Source organism: Ictalurus punctatus, chromosome 23 (assembly GCF_001660625.3).
Source record: "Ictalurus punctatus breed USDA103 chromosome 23, Coco_2.0, whole genome shotgun sequence".
In the NCBI taxonomy this organism is placed as follows: Eukaryota; Metazoa; Chordata; class Actinopteri; order Siluriformes; family Ictaluridae; genus Ictalurus; species Ictalurus punctatus.
In genome coordinates this window covers 5,766,904-5,792,972 of record NC_030438.2, presented here as the reverse complement: position 1 = coordinate 5,792,972, position 26,069 = coordinate 5,766,904, and the positions used below count along the sequence as shown (strand labels likewise).

Sequence of the window (26,069 nt, the reverse complement as noted above, 5' to 3'; positions counted from 1 at the left end):
CCAAGAAATCGAACAAAAAACGATCAAATAAAATGTGCTGTCATTCTTTATTCCATGAACAAAAATACGTTTTATAACGTCTTCCTCAGGCAGCAGGACGGGTGAAGCGCATCTGTATTTATTTCTGTGTTCACTAGAAATCCATCAATAGTCAAGTCAAAGAGTCTTAGAGCTGTATTATGTATTAATACTGAACCTTTGGTCAAATACACAACAGAAAAATTAATAAAACTCATAAGTAGTGTCGACAAACTGCTAGACTTTGGGGATGTTTTATAGAAATACATATTTCAGGTTTTTTTTTAAATTAAATTTAATTTTATTTACAGCACATATATCCACAAGCTCTTTTGTCGTCATTAGAGGATGTTTGGAACACGCTTACTTTGGTCTTTCGGTATTTCTTCAACAATATGTGATCAATGACATGGCAAATAATTCAACACACGTTTCTGAAAATACTTCATCAAACACTGCTTTATAATTCAGTGTCCTGTGGTGACTCTTCAGTCATTTCTTGGTCGTTTCTTCCGTTTTCAAAACTTCCCGTCTTTGACTTCCTACAAATAAGTACATAAATATATATTTTTTATAAAAAGAATCAGATATTCGTTTCAGAGGTGATTTTACATCTTTGTAATAACTCTCAACTTTAAAGTAACTCAAACGTGCACGTACGTCAAAATTACAACGTAAAAACCGTAAGTCAACGAATCAAAGCTGTATCCACTCACATGTCCTTATCCATGAGAGCGTCAGTGTGATCCAGAAGCTCGGTGTTCAGGGTCTCGGGAAGCATAAAGCAAAGCGCTCCAGCCAGAAACGGTAAACTCCCATAGATTACCATTGGAATGGCGTGATGATAGATATCCAAGAGACCAATTAGAGGAGCCAGAATCCCACCCACACGGGCAAACATGGCGTTTAATCCCGCCCCATTCTGCCTGCAGGAACAATGTTAACAGATCAACCAGAGCAAAGACAAACTATGTAAGAAAAAAACAAAACACAAAAAAAACAATGCTGAACAATGCAGATTCCTTCATGGAAATATGTATCTTGAATATACAAATACAGTATGCCATATTAACCTGGAATGCAAGTTAGTCATTATTTACCTCACGACAGTGGGGTACAGCTCAGCAGTATACACATAGACTATGGTAAAGGAGGCAGCGATTGAGAATTTGCCCACCACTGCTATGACAGTCACCGCTATGGGGTACTCTGGAAGAAAAGGTTTGAAGTTTGAGGTTTCAGCACATACAGTGTATTAATAACATAGAAAAGACCTGTACATGCATTAAAGTCGCCCAACTACAAGTTCTAGAAATCCTGATTTTCTCATTCTCTTAAGATAGAGATAAGCTGATAAGTACTCAACATGCGACATGCAAAGATTTATGGGGTAATAAAACACAAGAGCCAATCAGATCTCGATATACAAATGAATTCATTCATCCTCAGTAGCCTGTCTATCCAGGTCAGGGTTGAGGTAGACCCAGAGCCAATCCCAGGAACACTAAACGAATGTAGGGATACACCCTGGATGGGACGTCATGATACTAAGACAATATCATATCAACTTCATCTAACACATGGTACCTGCTGGGATGGCAAGAATGACCAGACACGCAGTTCCCCCGAGGAGTAACGCTGCACTTTGAGATTTCCTTCTGCCAAAGCGTTCAACGAGTGGGTAGCAGCTTAGACGAGCAGGAAGCTCTGCAATGCCAAAGATGAACTGCGTCAGGTAGATGTCCAGGCCAAAGTTTCCCACATTCAGACTGATCCCATAGTACACCAGGCTGATCACAAACCTGACAAAGGGATGAACCAATGACCAAAACGGTTGTGGGGAAACACTAGAATGTATTGTATCCTGGAATTAATCTAAAAGATACACATCTGCATTGCACACCATTGTGCATTATGTAAAATATACTAGATGCCCAGAATCTAGGAGTGATTTGTGTGCTACATCTTACCAGATGTAGCACATGATCAAGGTCCTTTTTCTCAGATTCCTCACTCGGAAAAGGTCCAGCATGTTGCCAGTTCTGACCGTGTTCTCTGCCTCCAGCTGATGGACAAATTCATTCACATTACAAATTCCATTTAAAAAAAATAGAATGAAATGATGTTTTGCTGAGAGACACTTCCATTACCCTTTCAAGCAGAGATTCTGAAACTTTCCTGCCGTTGACCCGGGCTGCATTCAGGATTATCTTCTTGGCTTCCTCCTGTCTGCCCTGGGTGAGGAGCCATCGAGCCGACTCTGGCAGGATCCTTAAAACAGAAAGAACTTACATATTTGGAGTATATCTTTATTCCAAAAGATTTCCAGTCGAGGCAGACAACAATCAAACTATAGACTTGAGCAGTTGTGGGATAAGGTCCTTGTTCAAAGGCTTCACAGGGGTCTCTGGTAGTTCTAACGTTGAAACAGATCTTCCGCAGAACCTTGACTACCGAGTTACCAGGTACCACTGGCTTCTAGTGTATGGGTTTATAATTTGTCCCATACATGCCTTGTTAGCTAAAAGACCAGCTATACAATCACAATCTATTTTCTTAGGGATGTTCGAGATGTAGAACCTAGAGGCTTGATATCATCAAATGGTATGTTAACCCAATTAACATTCCCCCACACACTGGAACGAATTTCCACAGCAATCTTTTCTTGAAGACCTTAGATGAAAAGACTACAAACCCACCCGCCAACATTAATGAAGGATGGATGTGAGGTTCAGAGTGAAAGCCTTACCAGAAGTAGACGCCGAAGACCAGATTTGGAGCGGACACAACTAATTGGAGGACCCTCCAATTGCGGATGCCGTACGCCAAGCCGGATAGTAACATCAGCCCCAGGGCATAGCAAGAGTGAGACAGGATGGTGAAGAGGGCCCGACGAGATGGACCACACCACTCAGGGCCTACAAAAAGATTAGCCATCGTTTTGACCTGCTAGAGGAATTATCTTAAATCTAAGACTACTGCATATGTTTGCCGTTTATAAGAAAGTTAATCTTAATAATGATTTTTTTTTAAAATCTCTAATGTGATGGCATTAAAAGGAATGGTATACGAATGACGTCCTCCATCAGTACCTATGATGTTGGTAGTGATGGTGATGCCGGATATAGTGACGCCAACCACAAAACGAAGAGCAATGTAAACATAGAAGTTGGGGGAGAAAGCAGCACCCACACCGAACAAGAACTGCACCGCCAATGAGAGTAACAAGACAAAACGCCGGCCATATCTGCAAAGGTAGAACACATTACCACTGTCATTACTTCAGCTCCATGTCCTCATAGTTACTAGTCTGACCCCAGTTTTGTGATATTCAGAAAAGAAAAAAAAAAAAGTATAGAATGGTCATGCACTATGGTGGGCAATAGCGCAAACAATGGATTTATCCATTCGCTAGGTTATATTTTCATAGGAAGCACACGTACTTGTCAGACATTGGCCCAAACAGCAGAGCCCCAATGAGGAGTCCAGCCATGTAGATAGATTGCGAGGTCTCATTCAGACTCTTACTGCCACACACCAAGTCAAACTAAAAGGAAAATGAAGAAAGAAAGTAAAAATGTCAAAGCAAGCATTTAAACAAGTTGGTGTCCCAGTAGCCTTCGACTTTCAAATCCATTTAGCATCCTAAAGGGTCTAGAAAGCTGGTTACTCATGCAAGGACGCCTTGAGGAAACTTCTCCAGCTCCAGTTCCTCTGCCTTGTCAACATCCTAGACAAGTGTTATCATGTCTCTTCTATTAGTCTCGTCTGTTGGTGGACAAATACATCTTTATTTCCACTATCTCCATGCAAAGTTTCCTGATTGCATGCTCTGACAGTTCGCAAGTTGTCTTAGCCTAAGCTCTTAGAATTTTTTTTTTCTTTCTTGCAGTTTTCAGTTGTGTATTATGTATTTCTGACCCTCTGATCTTGTGTTTTGTAAATCTATTAAAGATCTACCTGTCAAACCTATCTGGGTTTTTGTTTTCCTGGAGCCCATTATGGACAATTTTGGAAATACCAGAATAAAAGATGGTGGCCTCCGTTCTGGTCGAGCGCTAGCTGTTTCTGCTAGAAAAATTAGTTTCATTTTACACCAATAATCACCCTTGAAGGTTGGAAGCTTAAGCTAATTGCTTTTACTAGGTTATTTCAAACCCAAAAAGTGCAAATCACAAAAATGTCTAGCAGCAGTTTACAACATCTGCATGTCAGCCACTGGTTGACATTAAAAGGTCTGTGATGAGCAAGGTTCTACTTTGTCACATGAAAGTGATGGTAAAGGAGAGTCTAGTGCAAAAATAACAGAAGTTATATTAAAAAAAAAAAAAAAATAGCATTTCCTTTCTCTTTGGTTTTCTCTTTACTAATTATGCAGTGTCGGCAGTTTGGGTGGGAGGACTGGAAAAGCTTGAGAACCACTGATCTAGTGAGTATCTTAAGGTTCCTTAGTTATTCTTTGACTAGATAGGAGTTTAGTTTTCTAAAAGTTCTACTAGGAAGCTTTTCTGAAAGGGATATCTTTAGTGTTATGGTTCCAACCGTATTCTCCCAAAGGGGCACAACAGTAAAGCGTTCATCCCATCATCCAGAGATCGCAAGTTCAGATCCCGATGACGCCACAGCCATCCGAGAATGGGAGCCTAAGAAAAAAAACTGGTTGTGCTCTCAAGAAGGGACATACTCTCTCTCCCCTGTCAATCACAGCGACACTAACCAATCGTGGATGTCCGTGAACTTTCACCCTCCCTGGTTGGTAGCTGTTCTGTGATAAGGGAGACATGCTGGATTGGTGGGAATTGGTCATGACTCAATTATGGAGAGGGATAAATCCAATAGAGAATTGAGTAGACCCCATACCATTATCAAGCAACATTGCTTATATTAGCATAAATGCTAAATGACATTCAAAACAATGGTGTATTTTTAAGAAATACATCTTACCTCTGTAATTAAGGTGCTAGTCCCTTGAGGCACTTGGTAAATCCAGCCATCTTTGCATTCCTCTGTTGCGTTTAGTCCATAGGCTTCAATAACTTCAAGTTCAAGTTCAACAGGAGTGAACATTTGACAGCTCTCATACTTGCCAGCTGGGTCTTTAGGGACTGTCAAATTTAACTGCTCCTCGTAAGTCAGGTTCGGCCCTGGTTTCCGAATCCAGTTAGTATTACAGTTGTGTGGGAAATTCAGGCCAGTAAACACCTGGACAAACATGTGAAAAGCTGAGAAGATGTTGGGGAGGCATATTACCCCAAGCAGGCGCTTCTGGAATGGGCCGAAATCCCCAATAGCTGATAATATCTGGCTAAAGTCGATCATCTTGAGCTAGAGCAGAGCAATTCCTTTGCAGTTAAGACAGGAGTTTTCCCATGTGGAGATGAATTTAAATCTGTAATCCGGTTCAGGCTAATCTAACATACAGCAAACATGTGCACACACATGCCATGTCATATATTACATAAGAGTGAGCTACAGACAAACTAAGAGAAAAGTTCAATATTTTCTTCTTCTTCGTAAGTTCTTCGTAAGTTTCAAATAGAAAAAATGATTTGAATCAATTCTGCAGTTGCCATTAATCTAAGAGACTCTAAGGATTAAGCTCCACTTGTGTGTGTGTGTGTGTGAGATATGTCAGGGACTTTGGAGCACACAAAAGCATGTGTGCACTTTGACACTTAAAAGAAAAAAAAAGCTGTCAGCAAAAGGTAGAGCCAATACACAAGTGAGTATCAATAACTCGCATTTACCACCTATAATAAAAACAATGGTTAATTTGTAATCAGCTGAAGAAATGAATAAATAAGTCGATATGAGATCTTTAATTTAAAAAAAACAAAAAAAACAAAAAAACAGCCACAAGAGAGCTGCGGGGTCTGAGCACCCTTCACAAAGATCACCATATTTTTGTGCAGATGCGCCATCCACATTACAGACTGGTTTGCTATCAGACAATCAATAGATAAATAAATAAATAATTCGCCCTCTGACTCAATATTCTCACGATATGGAACAAAACTCAATCAAAATGCTGTAATGCCACCATCAGGGCAATCAGATTCATCTCACTTACCCCAGTACTCGGATGAGAATACTGACCCAACGTCACTTCTGTACAACATACGGCTTGCTCTGCACGATTCATTTCGGAGAGAGGAAAAGATGAATAAGAAGAATAAGAAGAAAAAGAGGTTCTAACACAGGTATGAGCGTTCTTGGGCCCCTAATATGAATAAACATGAAGCAAAAAAAAACAAAAAAACAAAAAAAAAGAACGGATACAAGTCATCATTTATATAGAGTATAAGCTACACATATCCTTAAATGAACAGAAAACATAAGTGACGGAACTGAAAAACGGATAAAAGGTATTTCCTACATTCTTCCACACTATAAAAGGTGGTTTCCTGAGTTCACCTCTTTGAGGGAACCAGAAGTTCTATGTAAAACCCTGCAATGAAGACTACTTTTAGAAAACTATCATACAAAGACCCATAAATATATGGAAGGGATAATCCACGGCTAGGTGTGCGTTACATGACGTGAAGGGGCATTAAGATCGTCGATTACCTCACTTATACCACGGTCACTTGCTAGCATTGACGAGTTAAAGCGGTCATTGTTGTTTTCAGAAGAAAATTAGACTGAAAGGATAACAATAACGGTTCATTTTTGTTAGTTATTTTATATACGGGTGCACTTGTTCCAAATCATACACAGAAATAAAGTAGTGCGATAAGATTACATTTTCCTGAATGAATTATAAGAAACAGATATTAGGAGAGAGATATTGCACGTGTGAATTACCTGCGTCTGTGCCGCATCTCTACTAATAATGAAGCTGCGAGTTTAACGGTATGTTACTATGGTTACAGGTGTTTATAAGCAGCGTATTAATTTAGAACAGTGGATTAATCTGACCGGAACTACCTGTGATATATAGGCCTACGGTTTTAACACACACCTTCCATCCAATCAGAATCGAGTATTCTGTGAGAGAATGGTATAACTTGTTATAATACGTAACTGTAAAAAGCTTTCACACAACACTAGAGTTTTTTTGGGAGGCTCATTCCTTTGGAGGATCTCATAATAATTCTATGGAGAAGCTTAAAAGAAAGCAATGGAAAGTTCAGGAAGCTAAAAAGCGTGACTAAAACCCCAAAGAATGCTTGTGGATAAGGGAAAGAAAAAGCACTGTGTATAAATCAAATAATACTGAATTGATTGCAGAAGGACAATATGTTCTCGCAGGTATAAGAGAAAAAAAAAATCTATTTTTCTTGGTTAAAGGGTATCTGAAATATTGTTGGCCATAATGTTCAAAAATTCTGAAATTGATCCTTTTACATTTTTGGTCTGGATCTCAGGCTGTAACACCAGACAGAAGTTCTGTATCAGTAAACACAAGGCAGTGAGATATTTAATAAGGGCTCGATTATTGTATTCAAACCCACAATAAATCAATCCCTAATTGATCTTTATTGAAACAAACACACACACACACGCGCACACACACACATACAGAGTAAACATCACTATAGCAATTCAAACAAGCTGATATGTTCATTCTTTATTGATTTTTAAAATAATCAGAGAAACATGCATCCAAGTTCAAAACCAACAAGAGTGCGAATGAGCGAAATAAAAACGACCAACCTAACGCAAAGATGAAATATCTTACAGTTGGATGTTATTGCCTGTAATAATTCGAGTGTGAAGGTTGTCTGTCCAAACACTACAGCATTGCTATACATTTCGGCAAAAAAAAAAAAAGAAAAAAAAAAAAAAAAGAAGAAAAGAAAGAACGGATGGATGTGTGAGGTTTACAGCAAAACGGGGGACGACATCATCGATCAGATTTTACTCGTTATTTTAATAATGCTTGTGAATGGCAAAATAAAAGTTTGGGTTGTTTTTATTTATTTATTTTTTAAAGATTTTATTTCATATATTTTTAATGGAATTCATGACATCAGCATACAAGGGTACTTGATCTAAATCCTCAATAATTGAATATTACATCATTATTATTATTATTTAATATTATATCTAGCATTTTAAGTGTCTGGCATGATTGAGAGTGAATTATACTCAAAGGTAAAAGAATGAACAAGGCCATTACTAGGAAACTCAAGACTATAAATAGGAATACCTCAGCAATACTGGATTTTCCGCCCAAAACTGATGCACAAATGGGGCATAATCAGATGTGAAGGCTGCTTCAACCTGAAAGAAACATCTTCCGACCTTCATGTAAGTGCAGTCTCTCCCCAGTCTTAACATGAGTCACGTGAGCCCTCAGCGCTGTTACGGGAAATGACAGCCGTCTCGTGTGATCTTTCAAATTCTTACCTTTAGTTATAGTGAACATTTATAACATGTTACAGATGTCAGATTTTCATGAGTGGATAAAAGCAGACTGTGAACGCAGATGACTGGAAACGGGAGACTGATATGCATTCAAAAAAAAAAAAGAATAAATAAAAAGCCGGAGCTTTTGGATCTTTACGTGCTAAAGCAAGATGAGCAGCTCGTCACTATCCTGCTGCTGTGGTCGTGAACTATACGATACATTCAGTGAGGTGGGGCGAGGGCGGGGGTGAGGGGGTGTTTGCAAATCCGACAGACCTCCTCCACACGGAAAGGAAACGGATATGCTTGCTCCCATCAGGATTTGGTGGCTGAGAACGGAAGAGCTAAAGAGCTCGGTGTGCTTTGGCAGCCTGGCGTCGCGCCCCACAAACCGCATTCGTTAAAGAAAGAAAGAAAGAAAAAAGGTGTGGGGGACAATGAGTGAAACAACCAAAACAAAACCCAAATCACGTTATTTACAGGCAAGAGCAGATTCAATCAAGTACTGGTTCAGCCACATCGGGGGGGAAGGGACTAAAAACGACAGACGCCGGTAACACCAGAAAGACAGATACATGTTTTTGTTTTGTTTTTCATCCCCAAGCAACATCGTTCATGGTATAAAAGCAATAACTTAACTTTACGGAGTAGTGAGTCACAGAGATGTGTAATATGGGGGTGGGGGGTGGGGGGGGGTTGTGTTGGGAAAAGGTTTTTTCTTTCTTTTTTTTTTTTTAAACTCACATTTCCACACGGGACTGTACACAAAAAGGACCTAAAACCATAAAATTCGCAGACGGGAATATTTAAAAACCCGAAAAGGTTTTTAACACCATATTTTATTTACATTTTGGAAAAATTTTCTTCAGTGATTGCAGAGGGGGTGGGGGGGGGAGGGAGAGAGGGAGGGAGAGAGGGAGGGAGAGGGAGGGAGGGAGAGGGAGAGAGAGAGGGAGAGCGAGGGGGGGGAGGGAGAGAGGGAGGGAGAGAGGGAGAGGGAGAGCGAGGGGGGGAGAGGGCAGAGAGGGAGAGCGAGGGGGGGGAGAGGGAGGGAGAGAGGGAGGGAGGGAGAGAGGGAGGGGGAAAGAGGGAGGGAGAGAGGGAGGGAGAGAGGGAGGGAGGGAGAGAGAGAGGGAGAGCAAGGGGGGGAGAGGGCAGAGAGGGAGAGGGGGGGGGGGGGGGGGAGAGAGAGAGGCATAATCAGTGTCTAATTAAATCAATAAATTCATTAAGAGAGGTGGACAGATCTGTAGCCTGGCTGCCCGGGGAAGAGCAGATTTTGTGACCAGATTATTAATTCTTTATTTATAATTGCCTAGCAGACAAGTAGGTTCAACAACTGGAGAAGGAAAAAAAAACCTACTTCTTACTGACTTTAGCAAAACAAACATCTGTATTTAGTCTGGAGCTTAACGTAGCCATGTGATTCTCGCGATGGGAGAATCGCGTCAATCAAACGTTGCCCAATGACTGACCTTTAATCGAAGTCGCAAACATGACACGCTACAAGCAGTTTGTTTCTTTGCTTAGTCCAGTCAGGTTCCAGTCTACTTGCCTGGCAGGCAAGTTAATACATTTATGATTTGTCCACCCCGATCAGGTACAAGTGTGTCTTCTGTGTGCACCCACTCGTGTACGCGGGCTGCTAAACAGCACGATGTTTGCATTGCGATAAATACCAGTGCATCACGCAGACAAGGAATTCTGTACAGCAGCTGAGAACGCAAAAAAAAAAAAACAAGGAAAAAAAAAAGAAAGAAAAAATAAGAAAAAAGTGCCTAGGAACAGAAGTGGTTCACGAGAACCTTCTGAAAGCAGATTTGCAGATTCGTCTGGTCACAATAAGGCTAAAAGTGTGTGCTGGAGTACGGCACTCATTTCAGTTGAAGTGTGCGAGCTGTTTTGTTTTTATTATTGTGTGTGGAAATGAAATCTCCACAATTCATTAGGACTTTCTCCTTAAACATGCATTCAGTAGCTCTTGAATATAAGGCCATGATTACATTAATCAACATTTTAGGGCGTTAGTTTCAGATTGTGCAAATGTCAGGACGTATATTACAGGAGGAAACAGGAAAAAATTAAAATGAACCCAACGTGGTTGATGATAGAGAAAAGAAAAGAAAAAATAAAGAGAAAAGAAAACATCCTTCTACATATACACTGTAAACTTTAGTTGACTGTTTCCTATAGATTCTGATCTCATCCTTTCACCCCAGTGCCTTCCACAGCTGGGAGGTTTTCGGTTAAATCCTATGGGCTCACAACACGGTACGGTTTTCTTTGGCAGAAGTGGTATCTCAAATGGTGCGCAGGGGATGAATGTGTCATTCTATTGGTGTGGTGTTGTTGTGGGTTTTTTTTTTTTGTTGTTTGCTTTTCACATTTTTAGGCAAGTCATGGTCCACGCATGGAGGCAAACTTTAACTGATACTGAGCTGAGCAAATCCCATGAGTTTGACGTCGTCAGGAATCTCAGAGCCTTCGACGCCGGATGCCTGCAAAGACAGGGAAGTTGGTATGGTTGCTGCTTAACGGTATTCGTTTCTATGGGAACAAGCTGACTGTTTGGAACTCACCAGCTTAAAAGTGACGTTTTTATTGGCTTGAGGCTCATCGACTATCTTCTGCAAATTAGCAGCAACTTTATAAAAAAAAAAAAAAAAAAACACACATTGATGATTAATATTCATAACAGCAGTAGTTTAAATTGAAATATTATAAAACATGTTTATGATTTCATTGAAGTTTTTATTCCTTTTGGATGCTTTGTTAGATGCGTTTAAGAATCGAGGAGCAGAATATCTGCATTAATAGCAGCATGTCCCAGCTATGTTTTATTGCAAAACTAAAATATGAGAGCCAATAGACGAATGCGATCCACGCATATTATTAAACCAGAAAGTGTTGGTGCTTCTGTGGCTTTTTTTTTTGTTTGTTTGTTTGTTTTTTAAAAATCATCTACATTTTCTATGCAAGAACAAAATGAAGAAATGTATTATTTAACAGAAAGTGCAAAAAAACAAAACAAACAACCCAGCATCTGAGAAATCGTGTTCGATTAGTAATTGTGTGGGTTTTTTTTTTTTTAATAAAAAACTTTAAGGGCATTACAAAGGCTGAGAAATATTCTAATGGTTACTTACCTATAACTAAATCTCTCCCATCTACCAGACCTGCCGACACCAGCTCCTGGGATACCCCGTCTGCCGTGTCTACAGAATAACACAAAGCAAGTAAATGAGAAAGAGGGATGAGAGACGAAGTGTTGAATAACGATATACGTAAATTTTCCTGCAACAACTTAAACGGTAAACACACAGACCTGGAACTTCACCATGAAGAGAGATCTTTAGCTTCTATTTATGTCTTGCCTGATTTGTTTAAAGCACACCTATTAGGGTTTTGAAACGTGCCTAGTTTTGTTTTAAAGGTCTCATACAATAGATTTACATGCATCCTAGGTCTAAAAACACTTTAAGGTGTTCATCATTTAAACTGCAGCATTACATATTTTACCCCCGGGGTCGCAAACGACTCGTTAAATGATCCGTTCTAAAGGATTCGTTCTAAACTCCTCCTTTCACAGAGCATGCTCTGCTCTGATTGGTCAGACGTCCCAGTCTGTTCTGATTGGTCTACTCTGTTGTGATTGGAAACTGTGTGGCTTTAGAAGGTAATAAACCTAAAAACATCATCTTCTAGAGGTCCTTATTTTGGTCAGATTTTAAAAATCTTTGCATGTGTCCTTCTAAAATAAGGCGATCTCAAAATATGACCAAGATAGTGCTTTCTAAGGTCAAAAAAAGCCCCAGGAATGTAATATAACTTAATGATTACCTTTAATGTTTCAGATTAACTTTATTTAATGTTTCATACTCATTACAATGCAACACTCCAAGACCCAATTCCAAATTGCTTCCTATTTACCACAGATGCTCACTATATACAGTACAGTCCAATAAAACGGCATTTGAGAGTCAAAAACAAACGAACAAAAAAAAAAAAAACCCATTTCATGTGAAACATTTCAGTCGTCTGTGTGTGTGTGTGTGTGTGTGTATACAAAATGAAAAAATGTAAAACAAGCAATTTATTGAGAACCCAGAGCATAACGGTCACTTAATGAAACGTTTAGGAAATGGGTTCTTATGTGATTAAAAGTAGAACATAGATCTGAAAAATGAAAAATCCAAGTAGTAATTCAAACTGCTTACCTCGTCCAGGCATAAACTCAAATCGTATGTCGTTGAGCTCCTTCTTCAGGTTTCTGGAGAACAGACGAGAGAACACCTAGTGATGATGTGTAAAAGCATAGGTGTAGCAAATGCCCTTAATTATTTACTGTTCCTCAACATGTTTATCCTCTAGAATTTCCCATCTTTACTTTCTTGTGTCAAAATGTTGAGTTTAGGACTCCTTTAGTGATTTGGTGTTGACAGAAGGTGAGCACTAGCGTCATATTTAAGACCCTGGACGGGTTTAATGATGGGAATGTGAATGCAGATTTATGCCACACAGCAGACCGGCTGTTAAAATGAGGCTCGGTGACGGAGCAGACACACAAGCACATACCTCAACCTTAACACCAGGCTGATGGGTGATTTGGAGGAATCGCTGGCAGTGGCAGGGGCAGGAGCTGGGGCAGGGGCCGGCGCTGGAACCTGAGGGTCAAAGGTCAAATGTGTGAGCATTCCAGCAGTGGCTTTTGAGCTCAACTCTTGATTAAAAAAAGATACTTTTGTCCGCAATGATCACAAAAACCTCTGCGAAATCCTGTACGGACTGACTTTTAATACTGACACAAATTACACAACAATGGGCGATATGATATGAAATCATTATTACTATTATTATTATCCATATTATTAATATAGATATACAATTTTCTACAGCCCTATGTTATAGATCTTTTACCACCACAATCTCATGTCCTCCTGTGCAAATCAAAATGCTGCATCAGGAATGATCTGTAGACCGATTAGAAGGTTTACCTGGGCGGGGTTAGCAGGAGCAGGCGGGCACTGTAAGGGCGGCACGGCCTGCCCACCAGACTGAGGTAAATCGGGTTGGGCAGGAACACCCGTCTGGAGGTGACTGACGAAGGGCTCGGCTGGCTGGAAAAGCTGCTGACGGGCAAAACGACATGACACAGAGATGCTTATTAAACAAGTCAAACTCCTTTCATCATCATCATCATCTACAATGATCCGAATGTTCCAGAGCAACTAATACCTCTCTATTCTCCTCCCCAATTTGGTTACCTGCCAATTCTCACCCCACCTGCCAGCTCTCTACCCAATCATACCACAGATACTAACTGGAGAGGGTGAGGGCTAACACGTGCTGCCTCTGAGACACGTGAATACCGCATCTTTACACTTAAAGGAAAGAGCGATCTACTGTCTTCCACATACAAAAGAAAAAAAATAATAAAATGCAGCACTTAAACATTCATCTCATACAACATTATCCACTGGCCATTTTGATTGGGGTTGGCAATATACACGAGAGGGAGGCGCTAAATATGAATATCACTTTATTCCACACACAACAAAATAGAACAAGCATGCATTTCCAGAAACCACTCTATGAAAATTCAGATTCAAAGATAAGTCCTTACCTCCGAGTTCTGAGTGCCCTCCTTTACTCTTGGAGACTATAAACACAATGGGGGGTGGGGGGGAAGAGAGAGAGAGAGAGAGAGAGATGTTAAAGGTGTAGCAGTAGAGGGGAAGAAGATCAGGTTACCAAGCGCTGCCATGTTTATGCGTTCAATGCACACACTTTTGTTCATTTTTGAAATGCACTTCTTATGACGGTTTGGTTTTGAAAATCGATGATGATTGAGTCATATCTGATACAATGTGTATAAAGGGGTTGATACTTATTAATTTCCCATTAAATCCAAATTCCAAACAGAAATCATTAGTGTTGTGCTGCTTCCCGCACAACGGCCGTTTTTATTCCCAAGCTCACAGGGCTCCATCCTTTAAATCTCCTTCGTATGAATATACAACCTACGGCTTTTAATGAACACGCCTATTCAGAGTTTCACACAGATCTAACTGCTCCTAGAACAAAGACCTGTCACGGATCTGTCTGCGTTCAACGGCACCGTTTTAAATCCACAGACATCGCTTTCACTCTCGAACCGGTCTCGGATGCAAACGCGATCGGCTTTTGATGATGCCGGAGGATCGAGGGCGTTATCCGCTTGTCTTATCTATTATACATTATATTACTCCTTTTACAGGCTGATTTATTGAGGGACTCCGCACATAAATGTCACTTAACTGTTCAATTTTGCTCGGTTGTGAGATTTAAATTATTTATAATGCACTCAGATGCGACGTACGAATGATTTTAACAGCCACCGTTTACTGCACTTGTAAACTTCGTCAAAAGTGTTTACGCACTCGAGATTTCAGCCTTTTAGTTTTAAATGACCTCATTTCAAATTCTCTACAATTCGGGAATCTAAATGAGAAATAGGAATACGTGATGGTTATTATTAATTGTGAGAAATCCTAGAAACGTTCAAGGTCTCATCTAATCTAATCTAGCCAAAAATCTTTATAATTCTATCTTTATAGACATTAAATCATTATAACACAGGGACCTCATACAGTCCCCTACGAAACTATTGGAACGACAAGGCCTATTCATTTGGTTGTGCTGTATACACCAAAGATGTTTGGGTTTGAGATCAGAAGATGGATATGAGACGAAAGTTTAGGATTTCCTGATATTTTATTTCCTGATATTTACATCTAGACGTGTTAAACAACATAAAACATGGAACCTTTTGTATCAGACCACACAATTTTTAGGCGAGCAAAAGTATAGGAACAGATAAGACTTGAAGTAAATGAAAGTAAATTACAGTTAATATTTGGTTGCATTTCCCTTGCTTGAAATAACTGCATCGAGCCTGCGACTCCCTGACATCACCAAACTGTTGGTCTCTTCTATTGTGATGCTTTTCCAGGCTTTTACTGCAGCCTCTTTCAGATGTTTGTTTCGGAGGGTAGTTCTCCCTTCAGTCTCCTCTTCAGGAGGTGAAATGCTGCTCAATTGGGTTAAGTTCTGGTGATCGACTTGGCCGGTCTAAAACCTTACACTTTTCCCCCCGGTGAAGCCCATTGTTGAGGTGTCTGTGGTTTGGATCACTGTCTTGCTGCATGATGACATTTGGATGAATTGCTCTGTAAATTAGCAGACAAAATGTTCCTGTAATCTTCTGAATTCATTCTGCTGCTACCATCATGAGTTCCATCATCAATAAAGATTAGACAGAATGTTCCAGAAGCAGCCGCGCAATCCCAATCCATGACACTACCTCCACCATGTTTCACAGATGAGCTTGTATGTTATGGATCATGATCAGATCCTTTCTTTCTCCACACTTTGGTACAGGTTCATCCTGGTTCCAGAACTTTTGTGGTTCATCTCTGTATTTCTTTGTGAATTCCAATCTGGCTTTCCCTTTCTTACTGCTGATGAGTGATTTTGAACTCTATATATCTGCTCTCAAAGTCTTCATCGAACAGTGGGTTGTGATACATCCCCCCCCTGCCCTGTTTGGGTTGTTGAGGTCACTAACTCTTGTTTCCAGGTTTCGCTTCACAGCTCTTACAATGTTTGTCATCAGCTGCTGTTGGTTTCCTTGGCCGAACCACTCGGTGTCTGTTGCTCAGTACACCAGTGGTTTGTTTCTTTTTCATTGCCCAATCTTTGTACAATGCCTCTGACTGATTGTCCCTCTCTTCTCAACTTCAAAATGGCTTGCTTTTCTCCCATAGACAGCTCTCTGATCTTCATGTTGGTTTATCTTTTGTAAAAACAGTCTTCACAGGTGAAACTGAAGGCTAAATCCAAGAATAGATGTTCAGAGATATTTATTGTTTAAACAATCAATCAAACTAACAGGACACACCTGGATAACAAGAAACACCGGTCAGTCGCGTGTTCCAATATTTTTGCTCACCTACAAATCGGGTGGTGCGATACAAAATCGTTCCAGTCCACCTGTTTTTAATAAAGCACTCAGTGTTGCACTAGGATCTGAGAGCGACCAATTAGTAAGCTCCACAGAGATATAAGGTTTCCTTATTTAATCGCTGTTCTGTATTATTTCGTTTTAATCGTTATTTACACTATTTTAGTTTAAATTTAACAAAGTAGTTTCTAATCTTCGGGCCACGGTCCAATTACAGCTCGATTCTGCCCGGATGTGTGCCGTGGGGATTCTGTGCTGTAAGTCACAAGTTGTCAACGTTTGGGAGGTCTGTGTGATTAAAATTATTCAGCACTTAGAACTCAACATCTAAATGGAGTTGTGATGTATTGATTACGTCAGATTAATCATCGGCCAATCACTTTAGAAGCAACATTAAGACCTCAGTATGATGTTAAACTAGAATAGACAGGTGTGTCTCAGAAAATTTGAATATCGTGGAAAAGGTCATTTTTTCCCCATAATTTAACTCAAAAAGTTTAACTTTCATATATTCTAGATTTATTACACAAAGTGAAATATGTTTTAAATCTCGATGATTACGGCTTACAGCTCACGGAAATAAAAAATTCAGTATCTCAAAATATTAGAGTAAAGAATTTATAATACAGAAATGTCAACCTGAGAAGACTCTAATCAGCAAATTAACTGAAAACACCTGCAAAGGTTTCCTGAGGCTTTAATCTCTCAGTCTGGCTCAGTACACACGAACACAATCATTTTTTTAGATAAAAGTAAATTTCATTTAGAAATCAAGGTCCCAGAGTCTGGAGGACGAGTGGAGAGGAACAGAATCCAAGTTGTTTGAAGTCCAGTGTGAAGTTTCCACAGTCAGTGATGATTTGGGTTGCCATGTCATCTGCGGGTGTCGGTCCACTGTGTTTTCTCAAGTCGAGAGTCGGTGCAGCATCTACCAGGAGATTTTAGAGCACTTCCATCTGTTGATGAGCTTTATGGAGATGCTGATTTCCTTTTCCAGCAGAACTTGGCACCTGCATACAGTGCCAAAACTACTAGTAACTGGTTTGCTGACCGTGGTATTACTGTGCTTGATTGGCCAGCCGACTCGCCTGACCCGAACCCCATAGAGAATCTATGAGAGACACCAGACCCGACAATACAGACGAGCTGAAGGCCGCTATCAAAGCAACCTGGGCTTCCAGAACACCTCAGCAGCGCCACAGGCTGATCGCCTCCATGCCACGCCGCATTGATGTAATTCCTGTAAAAGAATTAAAGCCCCGACCGAGTACTGATTGCATAAATTAACATACTTTTCACAAGGTCGACATTTCTATATTATAAACTCTATTAGAATATTTTGAGATACTGGAATTTAGATTTCTGTGAGCTGTAAGCCGTAATCGTTGAGAGTAAAACGAAAAAAGGTTTTACAATATTTCACTTTACGTGTAATGAATCTCGAACATATGAACGTTCCACTTTTTTAAATTACAAAAAAAAAAAAATTATATTCAAATTTTTTTTGAGTTGCACCTGTATAGAGTAGTCTATATGTGAAATATATCACACTCTCAACTTTGTCTCCTAATACATATAATTATAATCTATATCTGATCAGTGTAATAAGACACCAATAGTGGTTTCAGTGAAAGTGTTCAACAACAAAAGTGTGCATTAGCCCGAAGCCAGTGTGTTAGTGCTGTACCCTGAGCACGGATTATTCACCCGTTAAATGGTTAAAAGAAGTCATTTATTTAAAAGGTGAGTTGTGAACACACACACAGAGCGATACAAATGGCTTCCAGGAAAGACAACCTCCCAAAATATACACTGTATTTTATTTTATTTTTTTGGACTTCCTCCTGTCCTGTAAAAATGATCTGATTCAGAGGATGGGGTAAAATGTAATATCACGCTTAAAAATAAGATCAGGAAGAACAGTGCTAGGGTCAAGGCGGAACAGAAGCAGAGCCGTTTCTATGGCAACTCGCGTGGCCACATTGAAGATAACGATCGCTGTAGCAGCGTCTAATTAAAACTATTTTAAAATCCCAAAATGTTGCTGAAACACACGGTATGGCCAAAAGTATGTGGACAGCTGACCATCACACCCTGCATGTGGTTGTTCCCTAAATTGATGCCACGAAGTTAGAAGCGCACAACTCTATAAAACGTCTTTGTATGCTGTTACTTTACAATTTCCCTTCACTGGAACTAAGAGGTCCAAACCTGTTCCAGCATGGCGACGCCCCTGTGCACAAAGCCAGCTCCATAAAGACATCATTTTTACCAAGGTTGGAGTGGAAGCACTCGAGGATCCTGCAAGAGCCCTAACCTCAACCCCATTCAACACCTTTGTGATGAACTGGAACGCTGACTGCATCCCAGACCTCCTCGCCTGACCGCGCTAATGTTCTTGAGTGTGAATGATCACAAATGCCCATCCAGTGGAAGGCCTTTGGAAGAGTGGATGTTGTTATAACAGCAAAGCTGGAACTAAATCTGGAACGGGATGTTCAAAAAGCACACATCAAAAGTACAAACTTAAAATATAGTATATAAACTTCAGTGCCTTCTGTTGGCTCCACCCCCTTGTGTTACACAAGCTGACTTAATACTGATTAACAGTATTAATAGTGCTCTATTAAATGGTATTAATCGTGAGAAAGACTGCAGTTGATTCCCTAATGTGAACACACTGCTGTGCAAAATGAACCACTTCAGACGCAGCTTATGATGCTGGCAGTCACACAACAATATCTGAGCATCTTATAGCATTTTAATAATGCTAAATTCTACATTACAACTCAAGGAGAAGAAGAAGCCTTTATTTATCACAAATACATCACGGCACAGTGGAACAAGGCTGGGGTCCGAGCGCAGGGTCAGCCATGAGGGGTAAGGTCCTTGATCAAGGGCTCAACATGGTGGCGCTGGAGCTTGAACCCTCAACCTTCTGATCAGTAACCCAGAGCCTTGACTGCTGAGCCACCACCTCCCTTATAACTATAAGCTTGAAACTACGTTTCGCACCATCCTCTGAATCAGATAACTGTAAACTCTGATCAATTTCAACTTGGATACTTACTGCAATTCTGACAAGACACGAACATTTTTAAGTGTTTGTATTTTTTAGATTACAGCTGCAGACATCTATTATGTGTTAGCAAAGCTTGTGGGGGTGTTGGGGGAAGCTGGAATCATTTTGTCTGGCCTCACTAATCAAATTCAATATTTAATCTGCTGAAGGAAATCTCTGAATGTCTGAGTCATCTTCCAAGAACTGTTTAGAGTATTAATAATCAAATACTTTTCTCAGGAGATTATTCCTCCACCATCCCCCCATCCCACCCGAAAACGATCCAATCATGATTGGACTGTGATCCAATCAGCAGTGATTGTAATAACTGGCTCAAGAGATTTATCTGTTATGTATTATAAGAAATAAAATATGACGAGACATGCTGATTTTTTTCCGATAACAGCACATCCCAAGATATTTGATTCCTTTTATACCACAGCAATTGGGCAACGATGACAAAAAAAAGATTGCTTTTTAGTACACATACATATATACACACATTATATACACACACACACACACACACACATATATGCATACACACATACATACATATACACATACATATATATATATATATATATATATATATATATATATATACACACACACACACATATATACACACACACATATATATACACACACACACACACACATATACATATATATATATATATATATATATATATATATATATATATATATACACACACACACACATATATACACACACACATATATATACACACACACACACATATACATATATATATATATATATATATATATATATATATATATATATATATACATATATATATATACACACACACACACACATATACATACACACACACATATACACATACATATATATGTGTGTATATATATATATATATATATATATATACACACACACACACACACACACACATATATATACACACACATATATATACACACACACATATATATACACACACACACACATATACATACATATATATATATATATATATACACACACACACACATACATACACACACATATACACATACATATATATACACACATATACATATATATGTAAATATATATATTTGTATTGGAGACTCCTTCCACATCAAAACGTATTTTTTTCTTTTTTATACGTTTCTTTGTTACATTATACAACAGCCTATTTTAACCTGTTTAGTAAAAGCCAAAGATTATTTATGCGTCCGTGCGAAAGAAAAATCAAATCAATCCACACCTTCTGACCAGTCAGATTTGACACTGCTGTGGTATAATTATTCATTCTCATCTTCTGAGTATTAATGAGTTTTGGATAACTGATGAAACGAAATCAGTTCTTGGAAGTGGACCCGGTCTTTGCAACCTGGATATATTATTCTAATCCTAGGCTGTCAAGGAACGCCGAAAAAAAAATCCCTTTTTTGGTCTGGATTTAGATGAAATACCTATTTATGTTTTTAGTAAGCATTTTCGTGGTCTAATCAGCCCTTTGTACCCTCTTCTACATCCTGTTGGTCATTCTAATACAGTTTGCTTCTCCTAGAAGGGAGTGTTTCCTTGTTAATGGAGCCATCTGTATGTGCTGGAGAAAAGCCCAACCCTATCTGGAGGCACTTCCAAAGGCTGAGAGAAGCGAACTTGTCGCCGTGGTGCGCTAACCGACTTGGGCAACTGCTCCTTCGGGTGTCAAAGACAAAACACATATCACAACATACGAACACATGCACTCAAATGTGGGGCTCTTGAAATGATGAAAATGCAGGGCTACGTCAAACCACAATGGCAAATATCTCACGTGTGTGGGGGTGGGAGGGTGCTATAATAAGTTAAGAGGAAAGGTGTTTACAGGCACACCACTTTACACTCAGAAGGCCACAGGAAGAACGTGTGCGTCAGAAAAAGAGACAGAGATACAGTTGTGCTCATAAATTTACATACCCCTTGCAGAACCTGCAAAATGTTAATAATTGACAAAAAAAAAAATGATTAAAATTGTAAATAGTTTTTTTATTTAGTCATGCCCTGAATAAGCTATTTCACATAAATGTTTACATAGTCCACAAGACACAATGAGTGAATTTACACAAATGAACGTGTTCAAAAGTTTACACACGCTCGATTCTTAATCCTGTGTGTCGTTACCTGGATGATCAACGACTGTTTTTATGTAAATACACTTAAAGATCTTTTTTTTTTCATTTAGTACTGAACTTCAGAAGCTACACGAGATATTTATATGTTTCCCAGAAGACAAAATAATAACAATTTACACCAATCATCCTGTTCAAAAGTTTACACCACCTTGGCTCGTAATGTATCGTGTTACCTTCTTGATCAGTGAACGTTTGCACCTTTTGTAACAGTCGTGTATGAGACGAGTCGCTCAGTCGTCCTCAGAGTGAAAAGATGGAGCTCGACATCATATAGTCGCTGTTGGAAAGGGGTGAAATCTGCAGAAGATGCTGGAAAAGTAAAGAATGTGCAGGACTTGGAGGATTTTTCTGAAGAACAGTGGGCAGTTTAACTGCCCGGGACAAACAAGGGACCCGTGAATCACTATCACAAAACATACCAACAGTCGTCCAGGTAACGACACGCAGGATTAAGAATCGAGCGTGTGTAAACTTTTGAACTGGTTCATTTGTGTAAATTCAGTTATTATTGTGTCTTGTGGACTATAATGTAAACCTCTTATGTGAAATAGCTTCTTCAGGGTAGAACTAAAAAAAAAAAGAAAATACCATGTTAATGATCCCTCTTATTATCATTTTTCAATTATTAACATAGTGCAGATTCTGCAAGGGGTATGTAAATTTATGAGCACAGCTGTAGATAGAGTGAGAGAGATAGAGAGATAAAGCGTGTCTAATTGTGTGAGTCTGTGTCACTCTCACCCGTAAAGCAGCAACGGCAGCTTTGCCTTCCTCACTCTCCTCGTCTAACTCATCATCGCTCCATTCCCATTCGCCATCTTCCGTTTTATGCAGCCTGCCACTGGAGCCAGGAACCCGCCTTACCTGCACGCACACACACAAACACGCGCACACACAAGGTGAGAGTAATTTTATTTATTTTCTTACATCTTCATGTTCTGGGGGGAAAAAAAATTCATTTTATTTTAACCTCACCTTTTTCGACCTTTCTGATATTGTGGGTGCCCTCTGTAGTAACTTCTCTTGTAGAAATTCATTATTCTAGAGCAGGAAAGAAAAAAAACGCAGTGAAAATGACAGAAAAGCAATTTCACTCAGTGTTAAAAAAAATACAAATTTAATAAATCTAAGTAAGCACATATTATGCAAAAGTTCACAAACAGTACATTCTTTTGGATTTAGCCCTAAAATTTAATCTTGTGTGTGTGTGTGTGTGTGTGTGTGTGTGTGTGTGTGTGTATATATATATATATATATATATATATACACACACATAAAAAGAACTAATTTTGCACCCTAAGCAGTAAATAAAATTGTAAATACAACAAATACAAACAAATAATAGTGGTTAAAAAAATTGGAGGAAACAGGAAGGAAAAAAGAAAAATAGGATTAATAAAGATTATTAATAATAACGATTCATCTCCTTGAAATCCATGAAATAAAAATTAGATTAAAGAAGAAATTAATCTAATGAAAACATTAATTAGATTAAAGAATAAAAATGCTAATTAAAAAAAAAGACTTTGTACCATTACAATTATGTGCTGACCAGCTCTTTTTTTCTCTCCAAGAGTTTGGACACCTTTTTTTTATTTCACATCTGAAATCATACTTTTTTTTTTTTCATTTAATTTTTTTTTTAAAAAAGGGGAAAAAAAGAAAAAGGCTAATATTCTGGAGCTGGTGAAACAGCAGTGTATTCTTACACGTGACATCTATAAATAGAAAAGAAAAGAAAGAAAAAGAAATGTGCTGCCCCCTGTTGGCCTGCACTGGTAGTGCCTGAGTGTTACAGAGAGCCGGTGTAATAGTAAAGCTTACTGAAATTGTCCAAATTACTGGGAAAGCATTCATGTCATCCATAGCGACTGAATGAATCATGAATCATGAATCAGATTCATGCGCTCGCTGCCAGCACTCTGAAACACTTTCCTAGCCATTTGGAGAAACTTCTGCAGTTCAGTTAGGTTCAGAGTTTTACCTTCGCTTTCTGGAAGAACTTGTGTTTTAAGAGCTCCAGTGATGTTGGCCTGGATGAAATAAGCACAAGAGAGAAAAAACAAATAGTCAATCCTTGCTGAACAGAACCCATATCCCATATTACCAGCGCAGAGTTTGAGAAAATCCCTCACCTTTTCTCTGGGTCCTTCTGCAAACACAGCGAGATCATCTTCCTGAAGGATTTACCGTATTTCTTGACCATTTCTTTATCTGTGATGCCCGTCTCCAGGGACGGAGGATCGTTCTGCAGGGTCAGCATCAATACCTGCGAACACGCCACAAAGCCTGAATGCTCGAATCTGATTGGCCAGAAGACAGCAGCTCAGCTCGAATGCGTGTTATCGTTTCCATGGCAACAGCGAAGAACTACGAAAGAGCTATCGACCCTCTTCCGCATACATGAACTTAGTTGGAGCGTCTTACAGTCCTGGTGATGCAATAACGTGTAGACGTGACTTACAGAGAAGTGAACTGAGTCACATGTTGTCATCACTTACTTTCATAGGAGGATACTTGTGGTAGGGAGCCGCTCCGGTGGCCAATTCGATGGCTGTGATCCCAAAACTCCAAATATCGGCTTTAAAGTCATAACCCTTCACCTACACACACAGTAAAAGGTCTCCTGATTAGTTGTTATTTTTCCAGGTGAGATTTTATTCATAATCACACTGCAGCAGGAGCAATCAGGTACTCACAGTGATGTCTAGAAACACTACAGGCCAAAAGTTGACACACAAGATTGAATATATACTGTATACTGGTTTCCCCAAACAAGCTCCCCCACTTCATCCCCATTTAGAACAGGTGCAAATGAGGCTGTAAATAACTCTAAGAACTTTAAGAAACACCTCCGGTGTCAAACTCTGGTTGAGAAGATGCAGAAAATGAGCAAAGATGCAGGAGGAATACTGTTAAAGTCCACATCAAATCAAAAATTCGCTTTCAGTAGGAATATATTACAGTTACAGATATCTGTAAGCTAGTGTATTCCAAAACAAATGACACAGATTCGATTTTATTTTTATATATATATATATATATATATATATATATATATATATATATATATATATATATATATATATATACACACACACACACACACACAAATATATATATATATATATATATATATATATATATATATATATATATATATATATATATATATATATATATATATATATATATATATATATATATATACACACACACACACACACACACACACACACACACACATATATATATATTCACAATTTACAGTCTCTCTCTACCACCAGTATGGATCAACAATTTTGATGATGTCATTCTGCACTTCAGCGGCTCATCAGATTCTCTGTCCAATCAAATGCTCTCTAGAATCTGAAGTGCCGCGCCCCAATATTATTATTATTTTTAAACATCACCGTCCTTGGCTCAGATTGATTCGGCCTGCTCACCTCCAGTTCTTGGGCAGTAAGGTGAACTAAACGCTATTGGCGATTTACAAAAGGGGAGTTGCCACTCGATATGTCCCGCCCTGATTTCCTGAATAACACTGCATGTTTCAAGGCACTGCACGGGAACATTAAGAATCTTTGCTTTCATAGCGTCTTCGTTACTATTCCGAAATAATAGGAAACAAGCAAGCCAGGTGGGAAACTTTTTTTTTTTTTTTGAGTGGTAGTGAACACATAAGTCGTGTTTTTCCACCTAAGGGGGATTCAAAAACCGGGCTCACTAGACACAACACTGTTGGTCATGTCTTTCTTTAAAGATATATAGTAATGTGGAGCCAGATCTTCACTAATGCTTTAATCTACAGCAAAACGGATTGATCGTGCTTGAAAATACGGCTGTAAAGGTTTCTGCCAACAAACGGATCAGGTTGAGTCTCGGGGATTCCAACAGCACAGACTTACACAACACGCCGAGAAATTCAGCATATTTGACTTGCTTATTCACAATTCCCTGAGCATTGTTTATGCATGCAGTAATAACCAGCTGAGTCAGTGTGCGTGTGTGTGGGAGAATGAGTTTTACCTGCTCCATGACTTCAGGAGCCATCCAGCATGGCGTCCCAACAAACGTCTTGCGCACTTTATTCCTGGTGATGTCGCCGCCGGTGGATAAGAAGGCACTTACGCCGAAATCTGCATCAAGAAGAAGAAAAGACAACAAGGGTGTGGAAACTGCCCACAGTCTTAACAGCTTAACTCTAGATTACCAGATTAGACACGGATTGAAACGCGTTTGCGGCGTGAGCTAAAAAAAAAAAAAAAAAACGTGTTCGTGTCCTGGTTACGGGAAAAACAGGCCGTTTAGCTGTGGGCGTTAATCAAGCAGAGATTCTCCCAGTGGAGTGAACAGTGAGCGACAAATTCCCGCCGGACATACAACTGACACTTTACAAATTATGGGAACGCACACACGCACGCGCACCCATCTCTCCCCCTGTCGATGCACTTTGATACA

General features: G+C 39.3%; 2 protein-coding genes across 3 annotated transcripts in view; both read right to left on the bottom strand.

Annotated features, from left to right (window-relative positions):
* Window positions 1-28: 28 nt before the first annotated feature.
* Window positions 29-5,678, bottom strand: slc22a13b (solute carrier family 22 member 13b). Its single transcript, XM_017453077.3, has 10 exons — window positions 4,963-5,678; window positions 3,462-3,565; window positions 3,111-3,265; window positions 2,768-2,936; window positions 2,169-2,289; window positions 1,989-2,083; window positions 1,606-1,820; window positions 1,119-1,227; window positions 735-944; window positions 29-560 (listed from the first exon to the last, which is right to left on the bottom strand). The coding sequence occupies exons 1-10, from the start codon at window positions 5,335-5,337 to the stop codon at window positions 479-481; spliced, it is 1,635 nt and encodes a 544-aa protein (XP_017308566.1). The 5' UTR covers window positions 5,338-5,678; the 3' UTR covers window positions 29-478.
* A 4,581-nt stretch (window positions 5,679-10,259) lies between these two features.
* Window positions 10,260-26,069, bottom strand: part of oxsr1b (oxidative stress responsive kinase 1b) — a 50,581-nt gene continuing 34,771 nt past the window's right edge. The window contains exons 6-18 of one of the 2 annotated variants that reach the window (XM_017453068.3): window positions 25,638-25,747; window positions 24,110-24,211; window positions 23,744-23,877; window positions 23,593-23,641; window positions 22,584-22,649; window positions 22,350-22,472; window positions 13,994-14,029; window positions 13,365-13,499; window positions 12,946-13,034; window positions 12,588-12,640; window positions 11,517-11,585; window positions 10,950-11,014; window positions 10,260-10,868 (exon numbers count right to left, since the gene is read on the bottom strand). In XM_017453068.3, coding sequence (XP_017308557.1) covers window positions 10,794-10,868; window positions 10,950-11,014; window positions 11,517-11,585; window positions 12,588-12,640; window positions 12,946-13,034; window positions 13,365-13,499; window positions 13,994-14,029; window positions 22,350-22,472; window positions 22,584-22,649; window positions 23,593-23,641; window positions 23,744-23,877; window positions 24,110-24,211; window positions 25,638-25,747 — 1,106 coding nt within the window. In that variant the 3' untranslated portion in view covers window positions 10,260-10,793. The remainder of the gene's footprint in view (window positions 10,869-10,949; window positions 11,015-11,516; window positions 11,586-12,587; window positions 12,641-12,945; window positions 13,035-13,364; window positions 13,500-13,993; window positions 14,030-22,349; window positions 22,473-22,583; window positions 22,650-23,592; window positions 23,642-23,743; window positions 23,878-24,109; window positions 24,212-25,637; window positions 25,748-26,069) is intronic. The other variant, XM_017453069.3, reaches the window with a different exon arrangement.